The sequence below is a fragment of the Amphibalanus amphitrite genome, unplaced genomic scaffold (assembly GCF_019059575.1).
Source record: "Amphibalanus amphitrite isolate SeventyFive unplaced genomic scaffold, NRLGWU_Aamphi_draft 000985F_arrow, whole genome shotgun sequence".
Taxonomy (NCBI): domain Eukaryota; kingdom Metazoa; phylum Arthropoda; class Thecostraca; order Balanomorpha; family Balanidae; genus Amphibalanus; species Amphibalanus amphitrite.
In genome coordinates this window covers 71,156-89,577 of record NW_024882479.1, presented here as the reverse complement: position 1 = coordinate 89,577, position 18,422 = coordinate 71,156, and the positions used below count along the sequence as shown (strand labels likewise).

The following is an 18,422-nucleotide window of genomic DNA, read 5'->3' as shown; positions in this document are numbered from 1 at the left end:
ATCAAAGCACATCATCGGGTAGCCCATGGGCCGTAGTAACTTTCATTAAAAACCGCTTCTCGATATGTGACCCCGTTTGACCTCGGCAGGTCAAAATGTACAAATAAACGACACTCCATACGTCGCAGCCAGGATTCAGCCCAGATTCGGGACATCTCCGATCAAGCTAAAACTCGCACACGATGTAGGTCCTGACATGCCCAATCCACGTTTCGAGTTATTCGGTGGCACTCCCAGCCGTTTGACCTACAGAGGTCAGCAAAGGTTGTACAGCAGATTGTGGCCCACCCAGTAGAGCTAGAGCGCTAAAAATGGCACCAACGTATGGAGTGTCGTTTATTTGCACATTTTGACCTGCCGAGGTCAAACGGGGTCACTTATCGAGAAGCGGTTTTTAAGGAAAGTTATTACGGCCCACGGGCTACCCGATGATGTGCTTTGATTTGGAATTCGGTCAATCCCTCTACTCAAAAACAGCTGTGCAAGTGTATTTTCGACATAGCCCACAAATGACCTTAGGTCATCGAATGACCTTGAGAGGTCAAATGAGTGTTGGGAAAGTAAGATTAGATGCTGGCGAGTCGATTGGTGCCATTTTTAGCGCTCTAGCTGTACTGGGTGGGCCACAATCTGCTGTGCAAATTTGGGCCGCGTGACCTTTGCTGACCTCTGTAGGTCAAACGGCTGGGAGTGCCGCCGAATGACTTGGACTGTGGATTGGGCATGTCATGGCCTACATTGTGTGCGAGTTTCAGCTTGATCGGAGGTGTCCCGAATCTGGGCTGAATCCGGGCTGAATCTGGGCTGAATATGGGCTGTCTTGATCAACATATGTACCAGTAAAACGCCGATTTGGGCGAAGAACGAGCGAGCGATATAGTGAGCCCTGCACGTGCAGAAGGGCGAGAGGGTACTTCCAACGGGCTTGTGCAAAGCAGCAAAGCACCCTTCTAACCGGTCGCTAGCGGTGTGCCAAATTTGAACGCAATCGGCCCAGCCGTTCCTGAGATCTGGAAGCGGCCTTCTGTACGTGCGCACGTGCAAACGGGGTCCAAAATGACTTTTGCACGGAACCCTACTAACCGGTCCCCAACCATGTACCAAATTTGAGCGCAATCGGCCCAGCCGTTCTCGAGATCTGGAAACGCCCCCTGCACGTGCGCACGTGCAGTAGCACCCTAACCGCAACACATGGGAATGCATTGCCTGGTGGGTGCCTACCTGTATGCCAAGTTTCAGCGAAATCGCCCCAGTAATTACCGAGTTACTGAAATGGGAACAAATTTGGCACCTCTTATTGTTGTATTTTGCACGTGCAGTGGGGGTCACTCACATAGATCAAGAGTATCCGACCTTTGGTAGAAGGGATGCAGCTACCCTATAAAAATGACCGCAAGACAATCGCTCAAGCCGCTGCTGAGATATGGGCCTCTCAAAATCATTACTTTTGCAAAACTGCTTGAACACCCTTGACTTTTCACGTGGCACGTGCCACGACGGTCACTGAGATGTATCAAAAGTAGTCAATTACGGGGTAGAAGGGATGGGGCTACCCAGCAAAAAAGACCGCAGGCCAATCGGTCCAGCGGTTGCTGAGATATAAGCCTCTCAAAAGCGTTACAGGCCGGGCCGGGCCGGGCCGGGCCGGGCCGGGCCGGGCCGCTCATACTGAGATTTTTCCGTTATATTGAAAAGACTTCGCTTCGCTCGCTGCGCTCGCTCGCTCGTAACAATGTACATGTAATATGGAACGAATAGACGTCACGAGCATCGCTAACTATAACCCTAGCCGTCACAGGGGGCGGGGTGATGCAACCCTCTATGTTTCTTTTTTCGCATAAATCGCGTAAAAAGCGGCCGATCGCGACGAAACTTGCAGTACCTTCGAGTTATTCAATTTTACACCTACCGTTAAAATTTCATGATCCTGACCCAAATGACCTTTGACCTGTGACCTGCTTTTCGAGACAATTTTTGGCCGGAATCGCGATTCGGCGTATGTCGGCTCGCATCACCGCGCGTTTGCAGTCTTTTCTTGGTTTCAGGCTTTCAAACATGTGATATGATGTTGGTCTCATGCATTAGGTTGGATGTCAAGCCTCAAGGTCACCTGAAGGTCAGGTCAGGTTATTGACCCCTGATGACCTCGGTTCACTTTTTCGAATTTTATATGTTTCTAGGCTAGTTTTTGGAGCTGAATTCGAATTAGGCAACCATTTGAACATTTACGAAGTAGTTTTGGTGCCTTCGTAATATGTTACGAAACTGTCAGAGGCTTTTGACACGTACTACGAATACCCGGCAGGACCCCTACTGGTTGACCTGAACTGACCTGACCTGACCTGGCCTAAATGCATGAAGATATCATCTGTGGTCACAAATAACATGATATTCGTGATCAGCACCCCGAAAAAACCCATAGCAGCCACACTACGACGTTCTAACAGGTCCCGATTTTCTCGACTTTTGGTTCATTGACGACCTGACCTCACCTCAGAGGTCACCATTTGAACTATGACCTTAAAACTGGGTACCGTTGGCTTTGTCTCGTGATGACTTACACGATGTTTTTTTTTCCGCGAATCTCCAGGTTAATTAGGGACCTAACAGTAACACGAGGGGTTCGCCCCCCCCCCCCCCCCTTGCGCCGTCGAAGGACGCAAAATGGCCTGTGCCGGCGAGGGATAAAATAAAACACACGACAAACGTTATCTTTGCAAACTATCATCTTGTTTCCAATAATGGCACAGCTTATTTCGCCTCACCCCCCCCCCGCACAGGTTTTGAAATTGGTTGAACCCCAAAACAAGTGGCTGGATCCGCCCTCAGGCAGGGGAGCGGGGGAAAAATTGCCCACCCAGTGAAAAATCCTTAGAGGAGGCCCTGTGTAAAACCAGACGAATTTTACGCTTGTAAAGCAAAAAACGAAAAATGTACACTCACCACAGTGTTCAGCAAAGTCCTGGGAACAATATGGATATAATTTAAAGCTAGTACGATGCGAACTGTTGGTTCCCTAGAGCAGTATTTACATACTTGTAGGAGATAGGACTTTAACATTACGGGAGCTTCTAAACTGCGCTCGCAAAGTACTTGATTGTAAATATTTTCATTTAGAGGCAAAAATCTAAAAATGTACAGTCAGAGCGTTGTTCCCAATGCTTCTAGGTACACAATGAGCATAAATTTAGCTCGAAATGTCATCACACATTGGTTCCCAGTCCAGTTTAAAACGACACTTTGTGCCGCAGAGCCTATCTCTTCCAATGGATGGCGGCTGGGTGGCGGTTGTAGTGGTGGACAAGACAATTCTTGAGTGAAATGAAATCATTTGCTTTCAAAGAAGAATTTTGAAGAACTTGTAATAATTGACAAATGATCGTTAATTACAGTGTATAATTTCAAGTTCATGGCAAATGCAAATATTTTAAACAATGCTAGTGAACCCCAGTACCGCCGCGCGAGAAAGCAAGTACTCGACGCACGGTCTGCCCGCCACTTCTGAAAATGGTCCGCGGCCGGCCGGCCGCGACCCGACACGTAATACATACTTGGAATCGAAGTTGTTTTAGATACCTATTGCTATTGTTATTACGCAGCATTAGGATGAAGAACGATGCGGTCTAGCTAACAAATCTGCCCGTCCGTCTGTTTGCATCCATGCATTTATTAACCCTCGCCCGCACATGGGGGGGGGTGGTTGCCACCCCCCCCCCCCCCAGGCAGTCTTTCTGCTCTGCACTCAACATTTTTAGAGCTAGAAGGCTGATTTTTCGTATAGCTGCTCGTCTATCCTTTCTTGATGTCCACTGAAAATTTCAAGTTTCTGTGATTTTTGGTTTCGGAGATATGACCTTGTTTTTCAGGTCATGTCATGACCCAAATGGCTAATTCTCAACATCTTGCGTTTGCCATGGGCCTTGTGAGCTTTTGACACCCTGATTTCGGCCTTTTTTGCCAGTCTTACCTCCCACCTATCATGGAACATGTTGTTCGACGATGTACAGGGGTCAAGGTCAGGGTCAAGGTCAACCTAGGTCATCTAAGATAATTGCGTTTTAGGCAAGCTGAATTTACTTTTTGTGAAGTTTTTTTTGACTGCATTTTTGGTAAAAGCTTCTCAGATCATGATTTCATGTGATATGGACCCAAAAACAATCGGTGCACACATCAATATACACACAGACACACACAGACATACAAACACATATAATTGACCTTGACCTAACTTGACCTGAAATGACCTCAGCAGCAAAATTCTGGTCGGATAGTGTGACAAAGAGGTTCTAGCTGGCTTGGCACCAGAAAACAGCATCGTCATCGGTATTTGATAAGCAGCACACTTGATATCCAACGGTGACCCAAAACAGCAACATTTTTTAGTTTGACCTGACCTGGAAGGTCAATGACTGACCTGAGAAGGTAAAACTGGGTATCATTGGATTCGTCTCTTCCCAAAGAATCTTTTTGGTCCTTACTGCTAAGCTCTATCTCCAACAGGAACGAAATGGCGCGGGGGGGGGGGGTGGCAACCACCCCCCCCCATGTGCGTTCTAGGATGGGAAAATGGCATGTGCGGGCGAGGGTTAACCCGCGCCCGGCTGGGGGTCTGGATTTCCACGCCCTGCTGGGGGGGGGGTGTTTGAACACCCCCCCTTCTAACTCGGCTCCTGGGCCACGTAGCGATACGCGGAAGGCGGCGTTCGAAAGAGCGTAAAAAATAATGAGGAAATCACTTCGGTCAATTTTTTGCTCAGGTCAAAGGTCAGGTCACCAGAGGTCATTGAAGGCAAAATTTCGCCGATTTCCAGGTCGAATGTCGACAATTTCCAAGATGCCAACGCATAACTCGGGAACCAAAAGAGCTATAGCGCCGCGAAAAAGTGCATTCGATAGCCCTATTAACGCCCTTTCTGAGTAATTCTCTCAGATTTGACCTAACGTCAACGGTTTTGCCTGCAGGGGGCAAAAACTGCAAAAATAGCCGATTTTTTTGGAAACAGTTTTTCTGCAATAACTTTTGACCCAAGCCTTGTACGAGCTTACTTTTACCGGCATCGTGTTCCTCTCGTCAAGACGCATCGAATGAACTATAACTTGACCTTGAAAGGTCAACTTGAAAATTTGACCTCAGGTCAAGGTCATGACCTGACCAGAAAGGGTCATGTTGCATACCAGTCGATCCGTATCGTCGAGCTGAACACATCTAAGGCGTTTTCATTGCTCTAGCATGCCTCTATCAAAAGTTATTTGCGAAAAACTGTTAGATACCATTCGTGACCTAAGATGACCTCAGGGCATAAACAGGGGTCACGGACACCATTTTCATGTTCAGTGTGTCTAAACCACTTGTAATTCAGTGTTTGAGAGTGTTTATAATGTCTTTCGTCCAAAAGAGGCGCATTTCAATTTTCTCCCATTGACTTATAATGGGGAGGTCACAAAATTGACCTGACCTTAGGTCATCGATATCAAAATTCTGAGATATACATTTTGTACATGCTATTGCTCTTAGCAATCGCTGAAAGTTTCAAAGCAATCGGTCACTCGGTGTAGCTAGGACAGACATTGAAACTTGTTATGAGGTGAGGTCACTTCAAGTGACCTGGTGACCTGACCTTGAATGACCTTGGTCAGAAATTTTCACAACATGTGTAGAATTGATGTATGATAAGGTGACCAAAAAACGGCGGCGCTCCGCGCCGCCGTTTTTGAGAAATTCGCGAAAAACCACAAGGGGGGGTGTTCAAACACACCCCCCCCCAGCAGGGCGCGGGTTAATCTCCAGCATATTATCTGTCAGTGGATGCATATTCTTCTGTGACGTGATCGTTTTCATTTTCAACGTCCATGTGCCCGTACTCCTATGTATACCTCCACCGGATGCGTTATCTCCGGGCTTATTGCGGTCTATCCAGTTACACATAATATCCACCGGCGCCGTCCGGCCGACTGACCTGCTGACCGCTGCCACCTCTGACTGGGTCAGGGCAGGGATGTCCGTGAGGCGCCGGGTGTCATTAAGCTGCACTGTATCCAGCTGGGGACAGCCGTGGAGGGCGGACAGCACAGTTTCGGAAATGACGCCGGATCCGACAACACCGACGTCCTTCAAGCTGGTGAGGGCAGTCAGGAGGCGTCCCGTCGTCTCCGGTGTCACGGACGGTGACTCTGTAAAACAAATACAGACATAGGTGAGGACCGTACAAGAGTACGCACCTAATGCATTTTGTCGTCTCACGCCGTTCGGTTTTGGTTTACGGCTACGATCAGTACATTCCGATAAAGCCTGATCATTTGTCCACAAACTGTCATGACCACAGAGGCCTACGTCCAATTTAAAGCGTGACCGTAAGCAATTTTCTAACACCCTGCATTTGCGTACTCTTGCCCGATAGGCAGTACAAGAGTACGCACTTCGTGCGGGTGGAGTACGCACTACGTGTATGCATTCCTACTCGCTGGAATCAATGCATTCATGCAAGTAATTAAACTATTGTTATCTTTATTGCCGCAGCCACCAAAACGGTCACTCTTAACCCTATTAGTGGCAGGCTCCTGGCTACCCCTATTAGTGGCAGGGGGGGGGGGCTGTTTACGACCCCCCTTGATATCTCGAGATCTAACGGGCCGATTTTCAAAATTCAAACGGCATTCGATTTCGCTAAACGAGATCTACATTTCTAAATAAAAAAAATAAAAATGTCAATAGGGGGGTAGAGGGGGTAAAAACGGGCAAATTGCAGATACATTTTAGACTGTTTATCACGGCCAGGTTTCTGAACCAATCTTAACGCAACTTTTGCCGATCGATAGAGAATGAACCAGGAATTCACATGGATCCTAAAAATATGCATTTTCAAAAATCATACGCGGATACAGATCATTGAGATTGGGGGTACACAAAAAGTATACTAAATAAGGTTTTTGTTGGTACTGTTTCTAAAAAGGGTGGCAATGGTCTTGTTATGTTACAATTTTCTTATGAGAGAACGACTAAAATTGTATTGGTCATGCATAGGCGGTGTCAGGGCACCTACGTTGGGAGGTAAAAAATAACCCCCCTTTTTGGACGCCTGGATCCGCCTATTATAGCAAAAACGTGTCAAAAGAGGATGCACAATAACTTTGTATATGTTATCACATGATACCTTTCATTCACTGTTCGTAAAACTGGTGCAGCATCGTGATCTTCGCCGCGTTTGATAGTATGACTCGCTTCACGAATAGGACCCCCCAATTCCCAGTGCTCTGGAGCCGCCCCTGGTAAAGTTATGAACTTGAAACTTTCAGGGAATGTGCCCAATTTAGTTTTAGGAAAAGTCAGAAAATTTCAGCATCGTAGCTTCAGCGGTTTCGGAGATATTCCCGAAAAACCTGAGGGGTGGATAAAAACAACCCCCTCCCCTGCCACTAATAGGGTTAACCCTCGCCCGTATTGGTGTTTTTCCAGACGCGAACGTATAAGGGGGGGGGGGGTCCGTTGGACCCCCCCCCCTTGCCGTTTCGCCCCTGATCGAGCTAGAGCTTCGCGGAAAAAACGAGCGTGTTGCCCGTGACGAGAGGAAGCCGATGATACCTAATTTTAAGGTCCTAGGTCATTGGTTGACCTTGCAGGTCAGGTCAATGACCCAAAAGTCGGGAAAATCGGAACCTGTTAGAACGTCGTAAAGTGTGGCTGCTATGAGGTTTTTCGGGGCGCTGATCACGAATATCATGTTAGTTTTGATCACAGATGATGTCTTTATGCATTTAGTCCAGGTCGGGTCAGGTCAGGTCAGGTCAACCAGTAGGGGTCCTCCCGGGTATTCCTAGTAGGTGTCAACCGCCTCTGACAGCTTCGTAACATGTTACGAAGGCACCAAAACTACTTCGTAAATGTTTATATGGTTGCTAAATTCGAATTCAGCTCCAAAAACTGGCCTAGAAACATGTAAAACTCGAAAAAGTGAACCGAGGTCACCAAAGGTCAATGACCTGACCTGACCTTCAGGTGACCTTGACACCCACCCTAATGCATGGGGGCAACATCATATCACATGTTTGAACGCTTGAAACCACGAAAAGACTGCAAACGCGCGGCTAATGCGAGCCGACATACGCCGAATCGCGATTCCGGCCAAACATGGTCTCGAAAAGTAGGTCACAGGTCAAAGGTCATTGGGGTCAGGGTCATGAAATTTTCAGGGTAGGTGTAAAATTGATAAACGCGAGGGTACTGAAAGTTTCGTCGCGATCGGCCGCTTTTTACGCGAGTTATTCGCGAAAAACCATGGGGGGGGTCCGTTCGACCCCCCCCCCTATACGGGCGAGGGTTAACAGAGTCGAGGCGCCCCGCTGTGGTCGTGCAAATGCCCCCTGGTCTACCAGAAACAGTGATGCTCTTCGTGGTTTCCCCAACTGCTCGGCGTCCCCCCGAGTGTCATCCACCTTGTTGGCCAATCCCGTGAATCTGCTGAGGGGTTTCTCGCCTGATGCACTAAGTTGATTAATGCAACACAACCACGCACTCGAAAAACTGCGTACTCTTGTCCGCCACGGCAATGCGTACTCATGGCCGACACATACGGTAGACACAAAGCGGACTGAGAGCTGGCGCCACAGTCGTCGCTTGAACAATTGGGACTTGACACACACACCAGATTCCCCGTGGTATCTTGATAGGAAAAAATGAAAATTCTATTGCCGCTCCCTGAGGAAGGTCACACCTTTTCCTGCACCCTAAAAAGTCTAAAAGCGATGTGAAAAACACGCCTAAGCCTCTAAAAAAGACAAGTGAACCCGTAGCGCGCCCACCTTCCACCATCGAAGCCGCGTGAGAGACAGCTTCTTAGGACTCGAGATGACGCTGATGAGGCGTTGCTAAGCAACCGAAACAGCTGCTGCGTACTCTTGTCGCCTGCGTCCTCTTACCCGCCCTTACCCTACATACCGACTGGAATGGCTGGAACTGAAGATGAATATATTGAATAATACATATTATCAGCAATATATGCCTATTACCAACCGGTAGGACGCCTTTTTGGGAAACGGACAAGCGAGTGCAATACATAAAGGAATAGTGGAAAAGCGCAGTAGTAAGATCCAACTGCTTTATATGGGCCATCCTTCCAACCAGTCCATAATAACGTAGCAGCCTCGTGTGCCCCTCGTTATTGAGAATAAGATGCATAAGCATATACTGTACCCATACATAATAGCCAAATGCATATACTATACTCATTGGCATGATCGGTACGATATGTGTTTGACGATAAGCGCTACGTTTTGTCAACTTGATAAAGAGCAGTAGTAAGCGGAATATAAGAGCCACGTGTTCCCTACATTTGTCATGGCCATTGGTCAGTGGTCACGATGTCTTGGCACCGATGCTCTACTCGTGTTGGTGTTGCTCACCACGAATGAACAGCTTGGTGACTGTGTGGGCCGCCAGAGCAGCCAGCGGGTCCAGGAGTATGTCCGTTGCCAGCTGTACACCGACCAGCACTCCCTCCGACGGGCGTCTATTGAAAGTCAGCGGTGCCTCAGTCATCCCCGACCCTGTGGAGAGGGACATAATCACCTATCAACACTGTGACTGTACACTTCACGGTTAGTTTGTAAAGGTAAGTGTAACTCGCATTGCATTATTGATTGGCAACATCAGGGCTCAGGCTTTATTAGGTATGCATAGTCCCTCTTGAAAGTATCGCGTCTCGAAAGTATCGCTATCGCTCCCTAGTTTGAGAGCCCTGGCTTTTTAGGGTCGGCTGCCTGGCCGTACCGTACCGTTTTCACGGTGTCATGGGTCGTCGAGGCGGCCAACCCTAAAAAGCCAAGGGTTTGCAAACCAGGGAGCGATCTCAAACCATGGAGCAGTAGAGATACTTTCGAGACGCAATACTTTCAAGAGAGACTATACATACCGTACCCAACCTGTTTATAAGCTTACAAAAAAAAGAAGAAGTATAACCTAACAAATTTGACTTTCCCTTCTTCACAATGTTCTGCCTCTCACACACAAAACATGTAACAATTACAGGAGAATTGATTGTTTTCCCTTTTAGGCTACGCGCATATCCCACAACCCTTCTCACCAGTAATGTCCAGTCTCTTCAGCGACTTGGGCAGCAGCCGAAGCCACTTGCCGGAGCTGTCCACAGGTGGGCTCACATCGAGCCGCTCCAGAGCCTTCATCGGCTCCAGCAGCGCCTCCAGCTGCCAGTCGTTGATGCCGGCCGGCAGCGTCAGCTCATGAAGACTGGAGGCGTTGGCACGCGCCAGCCGGCGCAGGGCAGAGACCCGCAGCTTAAAGCCGCGCAGGTTGGCCTTTTCCAGGGCGTGGCAGGTGGCCGCTGGAATAAAGCAACACCAGTCAGTGAAGAAGTGATCGCTCATTTTGACAAGGAATGGCAGTTACAGCGGGACAAAGCGTAGGGGAGAGTGGGGTTATTTGGCCGGTGGTGTAAATTGGCCACCCCCACCTGTACGATGTCTAATAAAAGTGAGTGAAATAATTATTCTAGTCTCTATTCATTTGTCATGGGTAGAAATAACTGGAGGACAAATGTCAAAACTTTGCCCCTCGTAGTTTTATTCAAAATTAATAAAACGTAATTTTCATTAGAAAACGGTAACTTTTACTTCTGTTTACAAAGTTGTATAACGTGTAGTATTTGGGCTAAAAATGAATTCAGACATTATAGCGCCATTCTTGGGGGTGTTCAGCGGATCCAAGAGCAATTTTATCTAATTCCGTATAGCCGTAATGACTTTATAGACAAAAATTTTCAGAATGGCAATATGGGGTAATTTGGCCGGGACTAGCGGGGCAACTTGGCCGGTGCGCTCACGGTCACTATGCTGGGACGGCCGAGTTTTCATGGTCAATTGTACCATAAATGACATGCTTCATGACCAACTTTGACTACTTTGATGCCTTACTTCCGATTGGTCAACTGTAAGAGCATGTGACGTCATCAAAGGTTACCAAACGTTTTTTGCTAATAAATCCTTGCATAAAAAATGGTACAGCCGCACAAATGGTCTCATTCTGTTCAGCTCGCCAAGGCGCATCGAATGATATGCATGATGACCTTGAAATCACGTGACCTTGAGGTCAAGCGACCTGATGTAACGTGACCTGAGGTCAACCTTTGACCTTGACTTCTCAAGGTCAACACATGTCATATATCTTTCGATGCGGACTGACGAGAGAATTACGATGGTACTCGAAGTTTTGGCCTAGCTTGATTACTTCAAAAGTTATTCGTAAAAAAAAAACTGTCTTCGCATCTAGAGCCGCTAATTTGGCTATTTTGACCCGGTGCGAGCGACTTTAGCGAGTGTCATTTGAGCGAACGTCATTTGAGCGAACCATTTTCAGCGAATGGCAATTCAGCGATTATCAATTTCAGCGATTATCAAATATAGCGATTATCAATTTTAGCGAAAGCTATGTTTCAGCGACATCTATTTCGTCGACTACAATTTGAGCGACTGCCACTTCAGCGAAACACTTCATCGTCCTGTAACGTTCTTTTTTTTTTGCGAGCGTATACGCGCGAATGTTTCCGGAATTTCTCATGGTTATCCGGAACTGGATGGCGAATGTCACGTCCAAAGACCTCAGACATTGAGCTCCAAATGTAATGCTACATTTCTAAACAATTCCAACGGTTCAATTTCACCCCCTGCTCTTTATATAATTTAACAAATAGAATAGTTATATTAAGTTATGTCCAGACGGTACCTACTCATAGGCGGCGGAACGAAGGGGGTACCGGGGCACCGTGCCCCCCCTTGATTTTGGCATTTTAACATTAGCCCTATGGGCGTTGCATGGAGAGAATGAGACCAAAAGTCGGCGGTGCCCCCCTTAACCCGCGCCCCGTAGGGGGGGGGGGCCGAAACACCCCCCCTGTCCTTTTCGGTCGATATCTCCTAAACCGCTTCAGATATCGCCACCAAACTTTCAAGACCCCTCCGGGCATCAATTTTACACATTGTAACCAAAATTTTTTCCAGAAGCTATGATAGGTTGGCCACAAATGACGTCAGAATGACGTCATGTTCTGTCATTTTCGACCGAATAAAGACCTTCGCGAGAAGACCTGTCAGGCCTACAGCTTTGAAGATACAGAAAAATGATCAAGACATAAAAGGTGTAGAATTGACAGGGCTACAAAACTGCTATCTCGGATTTTTGAAATTTTTTGAGTTTTGAACCCAAAAAATCAAAAAAACATTTTTTTTTGGATATATTAGCCAAAAAATCCTAAAAGTTTTTTGAGTTTCAAAAAAACGGAATATATGTGATAGTACCTACCGTCTTCTATCTACATACCGAATTTCAGATCGATACCTCGTTTTTTGGCCAAGTTATAGCGAAAAAACTGTTCAAAATTGATGACGTCAAATTTTCAAACTCAATTTTTGGCAGTTCTAGACCTCGTAGAGCAAAACAAAGACCACCATTAGACTCCCCGTGACGAGCTGCATCGAATAGATACCCATTTTATGCAAAAATATCAACTTTGAAATTTGACCTTTTTTGACCTGACCTTGACCTGACCTTCACCAAAACGTGACCTAGGCTGGCCCCAAAGGCTGCCTAACCCACATAATCGCATTATTCATGTAAAATGGACCATAAAACATGTATCACACGACACTTTCATATTGTGACCCCGGTGACCTGACCTCGCTGTGACCTGACCTGGTATCAGTGACTTCAGATAGCAAAGTATGTGTTTGACGAACAATGTACCATCGATGGTTTTCAATAAATTACCAATTAACTCGAATTCACAACACATTTCTTGAAATGCCTGTGAACGGTGAAAATCTGACCTTTGACCTGACCTGTGACGTCATCGGTTTGACCTAGGTCAATGAAATTTGGTCACAAGGTAGTTCCCGGGTGGGGCTATCGAACGCCGTTTGAATTTTGAAAATCGGCCGGTAACTTTCCGAGATCTCAGGGGGGGGGGCCGAAACGCCCCCCCCCCCCTACGGGTGGTAGGGTCCGCCGGTAGCCCTACGGGGCGCGGGTTAATTGAAGGTGTTCCGCCGCTACTGAACGGCAGCCAATCCATTTTATTTAATTTTGTCTTTACCTCTGGTGGATTACAAACTGTTAGGTGTTATCGTGACGTATGATATAAAACAAAAATTTAAAAAAGAAACGTTGCAAGATCAATGATTAAACGTTGCGAAATGAGGCCTGATATTTTTGTGGTTTCAGGTTTCCAACAAGATTACTAGAACAAGATAACAGATTTTCAAGCTTTAAAACATTTTTTTTATTTTGTCGCGCGCAGCTTGAAGCATGACACAAACCAAACGGGTATTCAAAGGGCAAGAATTTCCAAAAGAAGAAATGGTTGACTTTCGTCGCGTTCAGTTTCGCTCTAACTGTATTCGCTCAATTGGTCTCCCATTGACCACCATATATTCGCTCAATCTGGTTTCACTGATTCTGGTCCTCGCTTACGTTGATAATCGCTGTGATTGAATTCGCCGACTTGACAATCGCTGAAAAAGTCAATCGCTTAAATTGATAATCGCTGAAAATGTTTCGCTCAAATGTCGTTCGCTGAAATGACGCTCGCCCTGTGACCCCTGAGTCAACCTCCAAAATGCGGTAAATGCGTCATAGGACACACGTCATTGCTGAATCTGAAGCAGACTCGCAATATAACAGAAAATCCCGACCGCAAACTAACACCGGCCAAATTGCCCCACACCCCCGGCCAAATAACCCTGCTAGTGGGGCAATTTGGCCGCCTTGCAGACCTTTGCAATACGTCACAATTTCAATATAAGTAATTACTCTATCATTTCAAGTTCACTGTCCAGTAAAGTAAACTGAATGCGGCACCTGCTAGCGTTGAGAAAATGCAGAAATGTGTCGTCAATTTTAAGTTATATCGTTTTCTAAAAAAGCGGCCAAATTACCCCAGCCTCCCCTACCAGTTCGTGTGTAGCGCGTTCCACACGGTACTCACCGACCAGTCGGAGGTCGGTGTCCGTCTCAGCGGTCGGCGCCTGCAGTTCGGTCATCTTTGGCTGGTCCTGTGCCTTCAATACGAGCTCCAGGCTCGTGGCCGGCGCCGGGTCCTCTCCACCGCGGGTTTGCTGATCGGTTAGCTCCCGCCGACAGTCGCCGACGATATCGTCGACGGCGGACCGCCAGCGATGGCAGACTATTGGCACCGACGAAACAGAAGAAACAAGTGGCGTCAACGGAAAGCCTGAAACTCAAAGTCCACAAACCGGTCGAGTTTATATATCTGGCAACTCGGCGGCAACCATATTTCGGTGACCGTTCACGTCTCTAGCAGCCCTTTACCTACCATATTACGCTCAGATTTCCGACCAGGCTTCCCCATTGCTGAACTGTCTGTTGGCTAAGGAAAAAACCAACAACAACCCGGATGTTACTGTGCAACACGACCTCAGCAGTCGCCAGGGCACTCACCCCGTCTGGCGCGGAACATGTCCCAGCAGTCCATCTTGCTCAGCACCATCTTCAGCAGCTTGTAGTCAAGGTGGTAAATGTTGGTACCGCAAGCCGCAGGCGGCCTACGCTCACCGGACGCCGGCCCCATCTCCTCCGTAGTTGGGGTGACGTCACAACTGGTGGTGGCGTCACACTTGTCACAGGTGTCGGCCTTCAGTGAGACCACCTCTTCGCCGTCACTGTGGTGAAATGACGTCAGAGTGACGTAGTAAGACGTCATCTAAGGTCAGTCATAAGGCGATAATTTCAAGATGTCTTCATTTTACCGAGACAGCACCGTATCATTGGCGCCCACGTAAGCCCATCCAGTGTCTTACAGACAAACTGCATACCTACACAACCGGGTTGGTTCTTACAGACAAAATGCCCACACAACCAGGTTGACTCTAACAAACTGTCTACACAACCGGGTTGACTATTACCGACAAACTGTCTACACCAAGTGTCATCCCTTGCAGCCAAAGGCGGCTGACTCTAATGTTTACCCTTATCTTTGCCCCCCCCCCCCCCCCCCCAGTGCCATCCCTGCTGCCTCCCAGTCTCACCCCTGGGAACGGCCGGATGGCGCCGCTCGCCGGCGGACCTCCTGCCGCAGCTCCTCCACGACGACCTGGCGAGTGGTGCGCTCCTCGAGGACAGCCTGTCGCAGGCGGACCACATCTTCACGTAGATGGACCACCTCCTGACGCAGTGTGGCGTTGTCTCCCTTCAGTGCGGCGTTGTCTCCCTTCAGTGTGGTCACTTCTCCCTTCAGTGTGGCGTTGTCTCCCTTCAGTACGGCGTTGTCTCCCTTCAGTGTGGCCACTTCTCCGTTCAAACCACCAACCTCTTCACGAAGAGCAGCCAGCTCTCCGCACAGATCTTCTAAGTCCATCTGGAACACAAATGATAAGTAGGTACAGTCCACAGCAGAAGTAATGTGGGGTTTCAGTCATGGGTATGTTCTGCTTCTGAAGCTTAGGAACGATTTACCAGACTACAATAAAACTTTGAATGTAGCTTATATGTATCGTCACCCTTGCAGCTGCAACTTTAGCTACTGACATCTTATTTTCGATCACTCCGCATTAACCCGCGCCCTGCTGGGGGGGGTGTTTGAACACCCCCCCTTGTGGTTTTTCGCCAATATCTCAAAAACGGCAGCGCGGAGCGCCGCCGTTTTTGGTACACCTTATCATACATCAATTCTACACATGTTGTGAAAATTTCAGACCAAGGTCATTCAAGGTCAGGTCACCAGGTCACTTGAAGTGACCTCACCTCATAAAAAGTTTCAATGTCTGTCATAGCTACACCGAGTGACCGATCGCTTTGAAACTTTCAGCGATTGCTAAGAGCAATAGCATGTACAAAATGTATATCTCAGAATTTTGATATCGATGACCTAAGGTCAGGTCAATTTTGCGACCTCTCCATTATAAGTCAATGGGAGAAAATTGAAATGCGCCTCTTTTGGGCGGAAGACATTACAAACACTCCCAAACACTGACTTACAAGTGGTTTAGACACACTGAACATGAAAATGGTGTCCGTGACCCCTATTTATGACCCTGAGGTCATCTCAGGTCACGAATGGTGTCTACCAGTTTTTCGCAAATAACTTTTGATAGAGGCATGCTAGAGCGGTAAAAACGCCTTAGATATGCTTAGCTCGACGATACGGATCGACTGATATGCAACATGACCCTTTCCGGTCAGGTCATGACCTTGACCTGAGGTCAAATTTTCAAGTTGACCTTTCAAGGTCAAGTTATAGTTCATTCGATGCGTCTTGACGAGAGGATTACGATGCCGGTAAAAGTAAGCTCGTACAAGGCTTGGGTCAAAAGTTATTGCAGAAAAACTGTTTCCGAAAAAAATCGGCTATTTTTGCAGTTTTTGCCCCCTGCAGGCAAAACCGTTGACGTTAGGTCAAATCTGAGAGAATTAATCAGAAAGGGCGTTAATAGGGCTATCGAATGCGCTTTTCCGCGGCGCTGTAGCTTTATTGGTTCCCGAGTTATGCGTAGGCTTCCTGGAAATTGTCGACATTCGACCTGAAAATCGACGAAATTTTGCCTTCAATGACCTCTGGTGACCTGACCTTTGACCTGACCAAAAAAGTGACCAAAGTGATTTCGTCATTATTTTTGGCGCTCTTTCGAACGCCGCCTTCCGCGTATCGCTACGTGGCCCAGGAGCCGAGTTAGAAGGGGGGGGTGTTCAAACACCCCCCCCCCCAGCAGGGCGTGGAAATCCAGGACCCCCAGCCGGGCGCGGGTTAACCCGGCAGTTGCTGGGGTATTTCACCGCCCACCGTTTGCTGGGGGGGGGGGGGGGCGTTAAACGCCCCCAGCCGATAACTCGAGAACCAATAGGCGCAGCGAAACGCACGAAGCGGCAAACAAAAGAACGCGACGAGACGTTTCAGATGAGTACTTTAAAACTGAATTTTGAGGTCACAGGTCGGGTCAAGGTCAGGTCAAACACCTGAAATCGGGTTTTCAGTAGCATGGACTTCAGGACTTCGCAATAGGCGCCTCTCGTCATAAACTCTGTCAAAACGGTGCACAATCCATCGTATAAGGCCTACAAGAGTGTCTGCTCCATGTAGGGGTCAGTCAAGCATAGGTCAGGCCTCAGGGTCAAGGTCAGGTCAACCGGGTAGGCAAATATCCCCGAAAATCAAAACTGATATTCGCAGCCTGTGACACATGTGTTAAGGGTAATTTGGGGCGTAGAACACGATGGTGACATTCATTTTATCATATGTGTACGTGTTTGGCTCAAAAAGTTCAATTTAAGAAATGCATGTATCATGGTCGTGAAGTAGTCACGTGAAACTGCCAACATTCAGTTCAAGATTTTGGAAAATGCGGAACGATAATCAATAATCGAAGATAGCCATTTGATTGTTCATGGTATTGGCAGTCTAATGGCGTTTACGGCATGTCTGTATGTCTATTCTTTGATTTTATATGATTTTTTGAACATATGCCGTTTTTGGTCGAAAACTCAAAAATCATGACGTCACTAAAACCTCGATATCTCAAAATTTTTCCGACCGATTTTTTTGAAACTTTGTCACAATACACTTCAATTAATTCCCTACAGGTACGCAAAATTTGGCGCGCCTGCGGCGCGCTGTTTTTATGCCCTGGCCCGGCGAAAAAAGTGGGGGCGTTTAACGCCCCCCCCCCCAGCAACTCGCGGGTTAACCCTATTAGTGGCAGGGGGGGGGGTTGTTTTTATCCACCCCTCAGGTTTTTCGGGAATATCTCCGAAACCGCTGAAGCTACGATGCTGAAATTTTTTGAATTTTCCTAAAACTAAATTGGGCACATTCCCTGAAAATTTCAAGTTCATAACTTTACCAGGGGCGGCTCCAGAGCACTGGGAATTGGGGGGTCCTATTCGTGAAGCGAGTCATTTGGGCGAAGATCACGATGCTGCACCAGTTTTACGAACAGTGAATAAAAGGTATCATGTGATAACATATACAGTTATTGTGCATCCTCTTTTGACACGTTTTTGCTATAATAGGCGGATCCAGGCGTCCAAAAAGGGGGGTTATGTTTTACCTCCCAACATAGGTGCCCTGACACCGCCTATGCATTACCAATACAATTTTAGTCGTTCTCTCATAAGAAAATTATAACATAACAAGACCATTACCACCCTTTTTAGAAACAGTACCAACAAAAACCTTTTTTACTATACTTTTTGTGTACCCCCAATCTCAATGATCTGTATCCGCCTATGATTTTTGAAAATGCATATTTTTAGGATCCATGTGAATTCCTGATTCATTCTCTATCGATCGGCAAAAGTTGCGTTAAGATTGGTTCAGCAACCTGGCCGTGATAAACAGTCTAAAATGTATCTGCAATTTGCCCGTTTTTACCCCCCTCTACCCCCCCTATTGACATTTTTTAATTTT

At 47.3% G+C, this 18,422-nt stretch overlaps 1 protein-coding gene across 1 annotated transcript in view; it reads right to left on the bottom strand.

The window, feature by feature from the left end:
* The window catches only part of LOC122368882, a 34,226-nt gene that overhangs the window by 13,014 nt on the left and 2,790 nt on the right, over window positions 1–18,422 (bottom strand). Inside the window, exons 2-7 of the mRNA XM_043343192.1 lie at window positions 15,049–15,377; window positions 14,462–14,682; window positions 13,989–14,186; window positions 10,077–10,334; window positions 9,397–9,540; window positions 5,958–6,171 (exon numbers count right to left, since the gene is read on the bottom strand). Of these exons, the coding sequence (XP_043199127.1) occupies window positions 5,958–6,171; window positions 9,397–9,540; window positions 10,077–10,334; window positions 13,989–14,186; window positions 14,462–14,682; window positions 15,049–15,377 (1,364 nt within the window). The remainder of the gene's footprint in view (window positions 1–5,957; window positions 6,172–9,396; window positions 9,541–10,076; window positions 10,335–13,988; window positions 14,187–14,461; window positions 14,683–15,048; window positions 15,378–18,422) is intronic.